General features: G+C 32.8%; 1 protein-coding gene across 3 annotated transcripts; it reads right to left on the bottom strand.

Annotated features, from left to right (window-relative positions):
- Positions 1 to 506: 506 nt before the first annotated feature.
- Positions 507 to 14,581, bottom strand: LOC125071393 (NAD(P) transhydrogenase, mitochondrial-like). 3 transcript variants are annotated; one of them, XR_007119916.1, is made up of 24 exons: positions 14,412 to 14,580; positions 12,697 to 12,879; positions 12,295 to 12,449; positions 12,063 to 12,203; positions 11,855 to 11,977; positions 11,130 to 11,317; positions 9,459 to 9,614; positions 8,968 to 9,172; positions 7,700 to 7,903; positions 7,310 to 7,390; positions 7,069 to 7,214; positions 6,850 to 6,938; positions 6,683 to 6,767; positions 6,484 to 6,597; positions 5,722 to 5,888; positions 5,359 to 5,496; positions 4,782 to 4,999; positions 4,547 to 4,698; positions 4,177 to 4,330; positions 3,836 to 3,940; positions 3,620 to 3,739; positions 3,257 to 3,348; positions 2,636 to 2,881; positions 508 to 2,602 (listed from the first exon to the last, which is right to left on the bottom strand). XR_007119916.1 is itself a non-coding variant. In XM_047681619.1 (23 exons), the coding sequence occupies exons 2-23, from the start codon at positions 12,855 to 12,857 to the stop codon at positions 2,735 to 2,737; spliced, it is 3,141 nt and encodes a 1,046-aa protein (XP_047537575.1). In that variant the 5' UTR covers positions 12,858 to 12,879; positions 14,412 to 14,580; the 3' UTR covers positions 507 to 2,734. The 3 variants fall into 3 exon arrangements, 2 of the variants coding, with proteins under 2 accessions (XP_047537575.1, XP_047537586.1); XM_047681619.1 differs by having other exon boundaries at positions 507 to 2,881; XM_047681630.1 differs by lacking the exons at positions 508 to 2,602; positions 2,636 to 2,881 and adding an exon at positions 3,048 to 3,113 and having other exon boundaries at positions 3,240 to 3,348; positions 14,412 to 14,581.
- Between the last annotated feature and the right edge of the window lie 477 nt (positions 14,582 to 15,058).

Below are 15,058 nucleotides of genomic sequence, written 5' to 3' on the forward strand. Positions count from 1 at the left end.
ATTATTTATGCGTTCTAATCGTGTGGCGTAGTAAGGCATTATCTGAATGACATCATCGTTTCTGAATGAATGGTGAACACTTGCGGACTGGCTTACAATTTTATAATGTCCGTCCGTATAATATACTGTTTAGGCTTTTACTTATATCGATCGAAAAAAGATCAATATGGTTTATGACATAATTTTACCACAATTTTGCATTTAGGTGTTTTTACGAATCGTCAATGATTAATGATGATTTCAAAGGATAAATTTCCCTCTAACTGAAAACTGAAATGTTAAGGTCGTTACTGTTGAGCCAAAAGTTTGTATTTTAGTACCGACATATACTACTTAAATAATACTACCTACTTGTATAAATAGGGCGATGAAGGCAATAAAAGAAAAACAGATGTTCTTATTTAGTAACAAATTTATTTAGAAAAAAAAAGAACAATTACGTAGATGACAATAGAAGTTTTATTTAAATTGATTTCGTTTATTATTATTATGTCTTATTAAAATTTATTTAACTTTATCTATATTTATTTATAAATTCAATTTTAATCTCAATATTTTTATCGTAAATTATACTTAAAATTAAATACTAGCTTCGTTATGTAAAATCGCTTACAGTTCACATGGAATGGTAAAAATAAAATAATTTGGTGTAACATCTGCTCCATATGTTCATTATGTTAAAAGTTTATTTTTATGCACGATGGATAAACTAGGCAATAGAACCTATATAATTTATTATGCGTTTTTAGCATAATAGAAAGCCAAAGTGCCATAATAATAATTTTTGACAATCAAATACCAAACAGATAGGTACAGTGTGATCGTGCTGGTTTTATTATTTCGACTTTTGATATCAATGTGGTATCTCATAAAATAATCTCTTTTTAAGTTGTATGTTATATAGGCATAAATAAAAATATCGATATTTAATGATATTGATAGTTACCATTTAGTAATAATTATATTTATATTGAGATGGAATGTGGGGATATTACACAGAATATCACAATTCCCATAAGTACATTAAAAGAAATACAATTTTAAAATTGACAACAATAATTCTATTTCGCATTCTTCGCCATTATTTACTATAAATAAAAGAGGTCTAAAATTCATGACACTAACTTTTTAATATTAACCTAAGAAGTCAGTGCAGTGCGTTTAGACCTATCATTTCCATATATTTCTTGTGAATAAATAAGTATAGATTTAATACTTTTACAGTTGATTAGCTACTTGATAATACAATAGCCCGCTGATAATGGTCTTGGTATATTCACATTTTTGATATATTTACAAACTGAATTACACTTTTCATAAGGAAGACTAGATTTAAAACGATGGGATATAACAATTGAATAAGCGTTTATAAAAATGGAAATTGTATATAAAATAACGTATATTGCTCTTCTCGTGTAAAAAAATCTCTCCCAAATATTAAAATATATAATTAAATTCTACTAAATTTACCGTCGTGATGTACAATAAGACTAGTAATGTCATTGAAGTAAATACAAACAGTGAAGGCACTTCTGTATCACATCGGTATAATTCATTTCTTAACGCACTAATTGTAAATATACATCAACTATTTAATTTGATTTATTTTTAATAGTTGCCATTAAATTGGAAATACGAATTCACTGGTAGCTCTTGCTAGCATTTTGAGCTACCATAAAATAAGCCAATATTTTGTGTCGAATTATAAAAGTAATCATTTTTACATTAAATCTTAAAATTGATTGTGTTTTTAATTATAATTAGTTAATTAAATTTCGATTATCCAGGAATCCAATACGGTGTATAGGATGTCAGAATATATGTAATTGACTACTCGTCCTCATATAGCAAGTACTTCTTGAATCAACATATTTTTTTCTCCGAGTTAACTTTACTAATATCGACTGCGTTATTATTTATTATGCAAAGGAAAACAAACGACTTATATCGGCCCAATTACTAGAGAGTCCGTTTTAAACTGAAGAAATGATTTTTTTTTAAATCTCTAAAGAAACATCTCCTTTAATTGCTGATCAATTGGTATTTTTATTATTATAAAAGGACCCGTGACACGAATCCTACTTTATTGTGGGATAGTGGGTGGTTGTAAGGCTGGAATAATCATGTCAGGGCTCATAGGAAATGCCGGTTTCGAGGCACCTTTGCCGTTTTCTAGCTACCTAATTTTATTTTTCTACCACATCGCACTTTTATTCATAATTACAATATTATTTACCATATAAAGAAAATAGCAGAAAAAAATAATTAAAAAATGTTTTTAAAACCTTAACCGTCGACGCCCGGCCTCAAGGCAAGCAGGTCTATACTACCTAATTGATAATCCGGCCCTGAATGGTTGGTAGATTGTAACTATAAAACCCTAGGCTTTTATATTGACAATGATGGGCTACTTCAATTATAATGTGCGGTGAATGTTTCATTTTATCCATACAAATAAAGCTGCTAGCGTTGCATTCGCGTATCGGTTGCCATATCTTTCTTAATACAATGCAATATATTTTGTTTGCTTGCATGCTATATCATGCCCTTAAACAAATGACGATTTGAAAAAACAAGTTTTTACTTGTATTCTATTCATATATATTAAGGTTATAGCTTAAAATAAATCGTTGAGATGAGAAAGTCTAGTTGTTTTATAAACAGCCTAATCAGATTATATAAGCCTTAGATGTTTTGAAGAATTCATAAAAAAATACATCTTTATACTTTATATTTATGCTGTGAGATGTTTGATTTTATCGAGTAGAGCGTCGCAAGTCTTCTTAGCATCACCAAGCAACATGGCAGTGTTGGGGTTGTAGAAGATAGGGTTGTCAACAGCTGCATAGCCGACGCCCATTGATCTCTTCATTACTACCACCTGAGAATAACCATAGAATTGAGAAACTTAACTATGGAAACTAAATAAAACAGTTGGTATGTCTGTTAGTATTCGTCCCAGCTTCGTAACTCTAATTATAAGCTTTTAAGTAAGGCTAATATGCAGTATCAGCCCGAAGTTTGGAAGCACGTAAAGGTATTAGTTGTATTGAGTTGGCATCCTATTGGATTACGACAGTGAGAGAATAGAGAATGTGCGTCCAACATAATATAATGGGAATTGCGCAGATACGTGTGTTATACATACAGTTATTTGGTAATGTTCTACAAAAACCTTCACTAAATGATTTAAAAAAAAGGCATGTAATTGAAATTTTGAAAATCATTTCATATGATGTGATGTGTTTGTGTATACCTGGTCAGCCTTCCAAACTTTAAGTACAGGCATGCCTGCAATGGGCGACTCCGGATCGTCTTCAGCCGCACTATTAACAGTGTCGTTGGCACCTGTTTCAATATATTTTAAGTTGATTAATATAGTATAATGAAGTTCATACATATAAACATGCTTTCAATACTTTCTCAACATTGTTGATGCACTAGTTGCAAACATTTTATTAAAAAAAAACTATTTAAAGCCCGCAGCTTCGTATGTGTGTGAGAAAGGGGGGAGGGGAATTTCATATTGATTGATTAAAATTAAGACGTGAAATCGTAACAAACGATTAAACAAATTCACATTTATAACATTTGTTAGGTCAGTCAATATCGAACTTACCAATAACCAAAACTAAGTCAGTTTCAGGGAATTCCTCGTTGATTTCTTCCATTTCAAAGACATCGTCGTAAGGTACTCCGGCTTCAGCGAGCAGGACATTCAACTGACCGGGCATACGTCCTAGTAACGTACATAATAAAAATCATTATTGAAATTAACAACGTAATTTATATGTTGTATGTATGTTTAATTTGACAATAAAAAAGCAATGCTTACCAGCAACAGGATGAATAGCAAAACGCACTTTTTTTCCAATGCCTTTGAGGATATCTACGAGCTCAGCAATAGGGTATTGTGCTTTCGCTACGCACAAACCGTAACCTTTTGAACATAAACATTAAATTATTTAAAAACTTCATATTAAATGCAATTAATATAAAATTTAAGATAATCAATTGTCGTGTTAATAATATAACCCTGTTAAAGAAGCTTGAGTGAAAACATTTTTTATTTAGACTAGAAAGTGCTGATAGTGCTGACTAGCTTAAGATGGACGTCTTTATCTAGAAAATCCCTATTTACTCTTTGGTTAGAAAATTTCAATTTCGGCATTGTACCCGGAGTAATGATGATGGAAGAGGAGCGGTGTATGAGGTCGGCCACGGAATCCACGTTCAGCTCGGTGTGTGTGGCGCCGGCCGGCCGCGCAGAACCGCCGCTCGTCACGCCGTAGCCGCCCAGGATCACGTTGGGCAGGGAGCGGTTCATCGCCTGTTTCGCAACACATTCGTACTTGCGGTTATTACACTATCTTTGTTTTGAGAAAGCCTTATCCATATCTCATAAAATGTTTTAGAGACTACGATTTATTAGTGCATACAAAATAATATAAGTAACAGATATGTATACGGATTTATAAGTATATATCAATATTTACAACTGTATTACTTAAAAATATTCTGTTCGATAGCTATATTAATATCTGACCTTGCACATAATGTAGGAAAGGATAGCTCCCGAGCTACCGATGAGGGCGCCCACGATTGTCATTAGAGAATTGTTCAACATAAATCCTTCCGCACACAGTGCCCAGCCCGAGTAACTGTTTAGAACAGTAATCACGACAGGCATATCCGCACCTTAAATATAAGTTATTTTCATTTTAGATCGAATGATTCGAACAGGATTACTGTTGCAAAATATTTCATTGAAATGACTTTACCTCCAATAGCAGCAGTTAAGGTCAACCCTTGTATGCCACTGAGCAATGCAGCAGCTGACAAAAGTGGTAATCCCGGAGCTTCAGGGAATGCCAGGAGAGCTCCTCCACAGCCTAGGGAACCGGCTAAAAGGCCTGCGTTGATAGCATGTCTACCAGGCAGAAGCAATGGCGCTGAAGATAGCACTCCTTGCAGTTTACCGTATGCAACCAAAGATCCACTGAAAATAAAATCGGACATCAAAACATTGTTGATATGTAAAGGTATATAAACATTGTCGATATATAAAAATAAAAATTAGATCATAAAACAATATTGCATGCGTTCGTTTCAATATTTTCTAAAGTCTTTAAAACTCCCAAAATGTATATTTTTATATTGTTTAGTTAAGGAATTATTAGCAATATTCTATATTGTAAAAATGTACATAATAAACTACATAATGGTAGACTTTCTTTAGAATAATATTTCACATTATTACCTACTTTATAAATTTGATAAGTAGATGAAAGCATAAAAAAAGGAACAAAAAAACTTGTCTTTATATAAAATATTTTTTTTTTTAAAACAAATACTCACGTGAATGTAATTCCTCCAATGTATGTGCCCAGGAAAAGAGATGTTTTAAGAGTAGCCGCAGTGGGGTCGAGAGCCATCGCAGGGAAATCGTGCATATATGTGGCTACGCAAGTCAGCACCGCCGCCATGCCCACTAAACTATAAAGTAAAAAATAAGTAGGTATGAGCGCTTAAAAACTCAAAACGCATCTAAAAAAGAAAACTGAATTAAATTGTTAATACATTACTCAGTTTTTTGATATACAGGGCGGCGGGAGCATAAGCCTAGGGCACAATATATCAAATCTAGCCCTGCAAGTTCCTGAGTATGTTGAAGCAAATAAAATATCCACAAAAATAATGTAGATTGTACATTACGATTACCTGTGAAAACCAGCAACAAGTTGTGGTAAGTCTGTGATCTCGATCTTTTTGGCGATAGTGCCACCAATAACGCCTCCAATACCCGCCACACCAATCATTTGTGCCAACACTTCAGCGCTTGGCGTCAGGAGTCCCAAAGTTGCCGCAATACCACCAGAAACGCCAATCTATAGGCAATGATAATACAACTTTTTGTATATTATTTCTATAAAAAAATGTTTTTAAAATAAATAAAATGAATGCAACTTCATATTACTAAAGAGTTATCACAACTAGACGAGCTGAACCCAAGTTACCGTCGTTAATAATCAAATGTAATAGAATGATACAAACACTTTTTTTTAGACTTTACAAAAAAAGTTGTTCAAATACCATTTTTACAGATAAGAACATTATTACTGCGTCTTTATTTATATAATAAGAAAAAAAATAACATTGCAGAATAGCTAATAATTTAAATTTAATTACTGACGAAGGAATAATGTTCATAACATCTTTGATGTCTCAATGCCTTTACAATGATCAAAAGATTGATGCTGATGTCATCAAGATTACAATGAGTGGGTCTTGGGCCGAGTCTTTTAGCTGCGTCTGTTTCTCTATTAATGCCTTTTCTAATCATCAGTTGCATGTATAATTGAAATAGAATTGTAAAATAATTTTAAAATCATCAAGTGACTTCATTTTTAAATACAATCAGTATCCAATTGATATAAATCCTTACGTAGCTTCAAGTACCAAAAAAAAATGAAAATTACAAACCATTCCCAGGTAGTTTCCTTTCCGTGCTGTTTTCTGTGAGCTAAGGCCGGCCAAAGCACCTACACAGCATAACGACGAAGCGAGATAAGCCATCTGATGTACTTCAGGGTACCCCTAGAAAATAATGCTTCATCAGAATACATTCCTAATATTAATATTTCAAGGTCAAATTATAGTATAAACATAATAGTAAAAATACCTGCATTGCAGTTGTAAGGTATCCTGCAAGTAACGCAGCAGCTGGTATGCTGTATAAGTATCCATACTCCGGGGGGTCATCTGGCCTGAGTGTTAGAGAAAAGTTATATAGTATAATAAAACATTACAATATATGAAAACTTTGGAAATTGAATATGCGAATAATACCTTTTGAACATGTCCAGCATACGTTGTGTTACGAGGAATCCACCAAATACGTTTACGAATGAGATAAGAGCTGCAGTGCTGGCTAACCACTAGAAATAGAATTTTATACAGTTTTTTTTTAAACGAAATAATGCTCGTTAACACTATTAATGAGAAAATATATATATTGAGACTGACTGAATTTAGTGTAATTTAAATGTACGGATCAAATTGCGATACCTGAACTGGAGTCTCAGGCACGTATCCTCCACCCATGAGAAGTAAGCCTCCAACAGCAGTAATACCAGATACAGCATTAGTTACTGACATAAGGGGCGAATGGAGAGCGGGAACAACTCCCCAAACCGTGTGGTAGCCTACTACGCCTGAAATAATAAAAATATACAATTTTTGAGTATTTATTCTGTTGAGGATAATGTTCATAGTTCCCTTTAATCAATAATATCTAAATCATATTTACCTGATAGAGCTAAGGTTGTTGTCATTGTTGTAAATGCTGGGTTCGGTGAGGCCATTCCAAGTCCAATTAAACTAGCCAAACCTGGAAAGTATGAGCAAATTAATTGAATAAATTTATAACATTATTTCAATTTGAAAGGATATATTTTTGTAAAAGTAGCATTATACATCATAAATGTTATCAATTAAAGGATCAAAAATATGTGTTTGCTCAATAGCTGCATTAATTGAAACTATGCTAAACATATCATTGTGATAATAAAGACTGCCTGTTTCAAATCAAAGTAATGGAAGATGGATGGTATCTCCACAGTGGGATGCCGGATCTATCAATCCATATAAGTTGGATATCGATAAAGGGTTATAATAGTTTAAATATCATGTAATTTACCCGTGGAGTACAAGAAAGTGTCCTTCAGGGTTTCATTGAAGGGGTTAGGTGGTTCGACCGCGGCGGGCGCGGCCTTGACGGCGGCGGGCGCGGCAGGCGGCGCGCGCGCTGGCGGCGGCGGCCACAGCAGCGCGCCGTCCCGCAGCACTATGGCGCCGCGCGTCACCTCGTCCTCGAGGTCGATGTTGAAGTGATCGTTGTTGCCTATACATATTCAACTATTTTTACCCCGCAATTAAAGTCGCGCTTAATTTGTGTTACGTTAAATATGACAAGTATATCACGAGATGCATCTCATTAGTTAAAACTAGTACAGTTTCATATATTTGTTGGATTGTTTCTTTAGGTGCTAGGGGGAATTTATAAAGCCATTAACTTTTAAACAAATACAGGATATTTTAAATAATTTATATATATGTATTTAAATAAATTTCTAACATGGACTGGTAGTTTCTGCGTTAGTGTTAATAATAAACTCTCTCATAATAATATTAACTAAATTATTTTATTTTGATATCGACTTTTGTAAATCAAAGAATTGGGGATGGACTCAATAATTACATCACTTTATATTGTTAAGTACGCTCGTATAGTACATTATCAAGCATTTTAATGCATACGAAATAAAAACGTTATCAATTTTATTGTACTTAATTCAAATCAGTTATAAAACACAAAAGTAGATAATATGTAACAGAACAAACAGCTTTATCTGAATTTTATTTATATCGTATGAAATTTATATAATCGTCAAATTCGTAATTATGTTGCACTCGAAATCACATTTCGATCTGCGGAATATTTTGTTAATGCCATAATGGATGGACGTCATTATTGCAATTTTATCATGATTAGGGTTTGTCGTGATTTCGTCGATTGTCGTCAATTAGTTCTATTGATATCGAAACGAGTCGATTGGCCATCTTTTAGAAAGTATATAATATTATCAAAGATAAACATCAATAATATATCGAACGAAAAAACCTGAAGTTACAATTCTTATAACATTTATTTAAAGAAGAAATAAATAGCTTCGTTTGATTTATTTTATTACTTGTTACGTAACGGCATACACATAATTATTTAGTTTACAGAATTATAAAAAAGACAAAAACGTTTTAATGTAGTAATCATTACAAATTATTTAATTCAATGTATGACAATTCATGTATTTAATAATTTAACACGACATTGACTACGATGCAGTTTAGAAATACGAAGAATATTTTAGTATGACTTCATAATAATAAAATTTAAGCTAAACTCACCTAAGCTGAAAAGGAAGGCAGAGATATTGTTGGCATAGAGAGTGGAGGCATGTGCGGGCATCCTGCTGGGCAAATCGGTAAGACCAATGTGTGTAACATCATGCACCTTTGTTATTTTGCCCTTAGTAGTCGTCTGTATGTTGCCGCCCATTTCGGCCGCCAGGTCTACTATCACACTCCCTGGGGCCATGTCGCGAACGGCATCCTACAGAATAGTACCCGTTTTAAATTGTTTTTTTAATTATTATTATTTTCCTTTACAACATGTATATATGTAATATATGTATATAAATAAAAATGACAATGGGAGGAAGCATTTGTTTTTTTTTAATTTATACAAAATAGAAGAAGAAAATTTTAAAGAAGTTTTTGTTTATCTTGGACACCTGAATAATGTGTGTTGATGACAATTTTAACTTTAGTTACAGTTTTAATAATTTGTACGTTATATTTAGATGCATTATTTCATAATTAGAAGAGTATCAGTTTACCTCTAAAATAAGCAGTGGAGCAGGTTTTCCAGGTATTAGAGCTGTGCTAATAACTACGTCTGATGTCCTGGCTTCTTTTCCCAATAACGCCCGTTCTGCGTTGAGGAACTCTTCGCTCATCTCCTTGGCATACCCGCCCGCACCAGCTCCTTCTTCCTTATATTTGTATAAGAATTTTACAACTATAGCATATGGAATATTATTATTTTTTACTAAAATATTATTGTAATAATATTATTGTTTAATATAAAAAAAACTATCATTTGTAATGTAGATTGGAAGTATGTACCTACAAATACATAATAAAATAATGTATGTTTAAATAGAAATATGTAAATTTAATAAGAACATAAGTAACATATCCTTTATAACATAACTGTAAGTATATAATATTTACATAAAATACTTCAAAATATATGAAGATTTCGAAAACTGGCGTGAAATTATAATACATAATATTGAGGTAATACAAAAAAAAAAGTATTTTCTTCCGTAAAAGCGCACGCAAAGTCGCAGTCAATAATCATGTGCATAAGAAATTGTTGAATTATGTAATAGACGCAGGTAGCTGGGTGGCTGTTTTCATTTCTTAGCAAATATTTACACTCATGATTACGTTAAAGGTTTTGTCCACAAGTTTAACTAGCATTATGAATTAGACCTTGAGATAAATGCAAATTTATGATAAATGGCATGAAACATATTTTTGTTTGTGTTGAGTGTGAGTTGAAAAAAAAAAGCTGACATAAACTAACAAGCAAGTCACGTAAAGGATGAAATCACAAAAATTTGGCGATAAATATTCATATGTGCATTAAGACGTGGGTTTCATGTACTGGATCTCATAAACTTAGACGCTGACGTGTCCATTATTTATGCATTTCTATCGTAAAACCGACAAAGGTCAGCCACCTAGCGTATCACGAACCTGGTCAATGTCTTATTAAATCATTAGCGATTACGTACGCACGTGTAGTAAAATTATACGAGTATGACATGTGTTAGATTACTCTTTAACCGCAAAAACCGCATTAAAACGCTTTTATTGTATTACATAAATGAAACCTATAATGTTATGGTAAACTTTGTCTTAATATAAAATAATTATTGCATTACTTTTAATTGTTAAATTTATTCATTAAAATGATAGCCAAAAACAAAACAATATTTGGGCATACCAGACTTGAAATTGGTCTTTTGCCAACTTGTATTTTCTAGGTTCTGCAAAAAATTTGAAATATTATTTTGCTTTGTAAAGTGTTTATTATAATATTCCATTATAGGGTGATCTAAATCTGGCTTAGACTTCTACAATTCCAAAAATAATTAACTAATAAAAATAAAATTCGTACAGTTTAAATTTATAATTTTATACAATGTTATTGAAGGCATTCGGAACCGATACAAAACTAACGATGAAAAAATCCAGATAAATACTAACGAAGTCCTCTTAAATATTCTTATAGACCCCCTAACCATTTCTATAACATCATCGGTCATTCTCAACGGAGAGAAACTTATGTATATCAGTATTTTATATACCTATATACAATACCAACGTCTAAAACTGTGACCTTAAGTGATAGATTTTTGCCTACAAGTGAATGGTTTTTGAGCCATTTAAAACCCTTAACGGCAACTAAACGTCGGATGACAACAACGTTATCTTACCTTCACATCCATAGTAATAAACTGAGCGCCAAGACTCTCGATCTGTTCGCGCACGGCGGGCCGCGTGTCGAAGGCGCGCACGGCGGCGCCCATGCAGCGCGCCTGCGCGGCCGCCGCCAGCCCCGCCACGCCGCCGCCCACCACCAGCACGCGGCACGGGGGCACGCGGCCCGCGGCGGTCATCTGGCCTGTTACAGACCACCACTTATTAATTTACATTTTATTTGACATTTGCAGATGCCACATAAATATTATGTATTCAGGTGCATCGACATCTTACTTATTAGATACAAAATTGTTTAACGAAGAATTTTAACGTTCGTTTTATTTAAATTACAATACAATTTAGGCAATACAGCCCAGATAATAATATGTGACTCTTGTTTCTGAACCGAAGATCTTAACGTGTGTAAATCCGGGCAAGAACCATTGTAATTTCATATGCTTCATTGGGTTTATCGTGAGAAAGCATGCATGCATCAGATGAAATTCTGTTACATAAATACGACCAACCCGCATTTAATTTGTTTTTAGTAATGTGGTATACTAAGCTCCAAGGCTTACCTAGGAAGCCTTGGAGCTTAGTAAAAGAGACCCAATGGTCCAAAGGCAATACTTCAATAAAGAAGAATTTTATCATAAATAATATCTACAATGTTATGGAGTATACGTAAAAATATCACCTAAGCATATTTTTGGTAGTATCTATTACTTTTTTGCCATACCAGAAAAAAAACGGGGAAAATGAGCAGCCGCTTCGATGACAGCGCGATAGCCCGCCACGTTAGCCATCGAACTGAGCGCGTCGAACACTTGAGCGCGGCTTATACGAGGAATGCAGTCCATTGCTAAGAATCGAAACAATGAAATAAAATATAATTGTCAGTTGCTATAAAAGGATTTTGAATAATTGAATCTTTATTCGGTACTTACCAAATGCGTTAACTTTTTTAGTTGCCAGTTTTTGTATGAGACTTTGATTTTGTGCGGGATATAAAAATGATATGATGGTGGATTTATCGGCTACATTTTGAACTTCATTATCAGCTAAAGGACGTACCTTTAAAATGATGTCTGAAAAAATATGAAAACGTCGTCACATCTTAGTAAATATGGACTTGATGTTTTTTTAGTCTAATTAATTATTTACAAAAAAAAACTTTACTTGATTGATAAGTATCCTTTAAGCTGGTGATTTTGGCGCCGGCTTCTTCGAAACTCTTATTTGGAAAATTTGCTAATGTCCCAGCGTTTTCTTCAATATTAACACTAAACCCTTTTTTGACTAATTTACTAACTACTGCTGGTACTATGGCCACCCTAAAAATATATAAAATAGCATTTATGGTTTCCTTATAAAATGTTGATCCTAATAATGTTATGGAACAAGATATATTGAACTCTAATCATACCAATCAATCTAATAAATATTCTGAATTGCGATTGATAATTACGCAGTAACTACGTTCCTCTTTAAATAGGAACGAGACTGTCGTAAGTACTTTAATGTAAGTCGAGAATAAAATTATGTGGATTACTGAATTCATATAGGTGTAACTTTAAATACCTTCTTTCATCTTGCCATATTTCTTTCGGAACTCCAACACTGAGTTTTGTATATGGAACTCCTTGGATAGGTGGTGGCGTTGAAGAAGAGCTGAAGAGTCTCCGATGCCATGACTTAGGTAGCGGCTTGCCAATGCGGAGAACTCTCACGCAGCCGCACATTTTAACTTGACCTTACAGCGAACTAAAAATAGTAGAGTTAAAATTGGTACGGACCTTAAATACCTATTCTATTACTAATAAACTCCCTACCTGCCAGAATAAAAAAAAAAAAAAACATTTTCTTCTGCTAGTAATTATACTCATGTCAAATCATGCATGGTTGGTATTATCCTTAAAAGAGCCCTTACAGACTGTAGATCTTAAATTTTCTACTAAAATGTAAATGTAAAAAATGTAATTGTGTATCCCTGTTATTCAAAGCGGAGCAAGGTCGCAGTAAATGCTGTTTATTTTAAATCAGAACTTCTGCTTAGCAAAAATCACGGAGTGCACTATACGGCGTTCTTAGCTTCGAATCGGCTAATATATATAGTTTTGGTGTTTCAAATTCTATTTAGCTCGTTATTGATAGTAATTCAAAAAATACAGTAGGTACCCATCGTCAAACGCGTCGGAATTATATTGCCATCGATTAATATGACGAGCATTTTTCGATAAACAACGTAGATAATGATTTTTTTAAATCTATTACGAACATTAATGGCTCCTTTATAGGAAATATGTTTAGAAAATTACACATTTATGAAAAAAGAGATCAAAACGTCGCAAAACGGTACAGGTAGCTACACGAATGTTTAATATTAATCAAAATTAAAACGAAGTATGGAATAAGTATTGTATCACATTACTACTAACTACAGTCAAGGAATAGGATGCACGCAGACTCTGATTAACCATGACCCGAGCCCCTATAGGCCATACACGTCTCGTAGAATTTTTATCTTTTACTACCAAAACGCAATTTTATTAATAATTACGATGTTTTTTACTACATTACGAAGACATGTCATCGCCCTATTAAAATAAGAGAAATATTTCCACAGTATGTGTATAACATATGGATAATGCACAACTCAAATTACTGACCCTATTAAATAATTCTATTTTTGTTTTAATTTAAAACTAAGTATACAAACCTAATTTAGACTAAATAGGTATGTACATTATATGAATATGATACAAAAATAATTCCATTATTTATCTACACAATATTTTTTCTGCAAATTTTAAAAATATTCTTATATTAATAACAATAACTTTAATTAAATGTAATTGGTTGTTGTGTACGTTGCTAAACTATATCAAAAACAAACAATATTATCTTTTATTTCGTCGTTATCTGACAATTTAGGTACGTATTTATTAAGCTGAATATTTAGATCGGTTATTGTACAGTAAACATTTTGTTTACGTGGACGATCAATTTGGTGATCCAATAATATACAAATACAAAACTAATAAACTACTAGATTTTAACTACTATTATTTTTTTATCTGTCTCAGTAAATCATTATTTAAGAATACCTTAATTTCAAAGTTTAATTAAAACAATATTCAAAACAATTTATTTAATTCAATAATTGGAGTAGTAGTGTTAGTAGCGTTTCGTACAAATTTGTAAAGTTGTTGTGTATTCATGCTTAACGTAACTTTTTAAAATTAACACATGTCAAAAATAAACACAAACACTAAAGTTAGAACTAAAAATCTTACCTTATTGTGTTTTCTAATTTACAAATCAATTTATCATCTGTATTTTTTTATATTTAATATTCCCAACACTGCTGATAATTTTTTTTAATTAAGAAATTGACCAGAACAAAGCACAACGAGCAGCGAGCGAGCTCATTCGCAGAAAGCACAGAATATTATTATTGCATCGAAGGACGGATAGTGCCGGTCGCCGCCGGGTGTCGTTGCCTGCCGGGCTGCCGGCCGGCCTCGTTCGCTCTCACTCAGATCAAAGAGTAATAATTATGAATAGTCAGACGCTGTGTTCGAGGCATATTACATTGATTTGTATATAGCATATTCTAATAGAAGTAGGAATAGGCTATATATTTTACTATCGACAAGTACGTCCATGTAAACATTTTTTTCAAATACAGTGATACCAACTCCTACAGATTTTTTCCTCCCTTAAACCCTCTAAAGCTTATATATTTGAGAGGAAATTTAGTACTTATATATAATTTAAAATAAAGCGATTTTTATTTTAATTTTTTTAACTTTCCTTTTCCCAAATTTAGTTTGACTTAACTTTTGTGTACATCATACATTTATTTTACTTCTTCTTAACATTCTTTTCATATAATATTTTCAGTTTTTATACTTTGATTTTGTTCATTTTTTTCCTAGAA

Source organism: Vanessa atalanta, chromosome 2, assembly GCF_905147765.1.
Source record: "Vanessa atalanta chromosome 2, ilVanAtal1.2, whole genome shotgun sequence".
NCBI classification, from domain to species: Eukaryota; Metazoa; Arthropoda; class Insecta; order Lepidoptera; family Nymphalidae; genus Vanessa; species Vanessa atalanta.

Excerpts from the sequence above, each read along its gene's own strand:
- LOC125071393 (XM_047681619.1), bottom strand. The coding sequence starts at position 12,857 with ATGTGCGGCTGCGTGAGAGTTCTCCGCATTGGCAAGCCGCTACCTAAG. Across the intron at positions 12,450-12,696 it reads ATATGGCAAGATGAAAGAAG|GGTGGCCATAGTACCAGCAG; the intron begins GTATTTAAAGTT and ends ATATATTTTTAG. Across the intron at positions 12,204-12,294 it reads AAAGGATACTTATCAATCAA|ACATCATTTTAAAGGTACGT; the intron begins GTAAAGTTTTTT and ends ATATTTTTTCAG.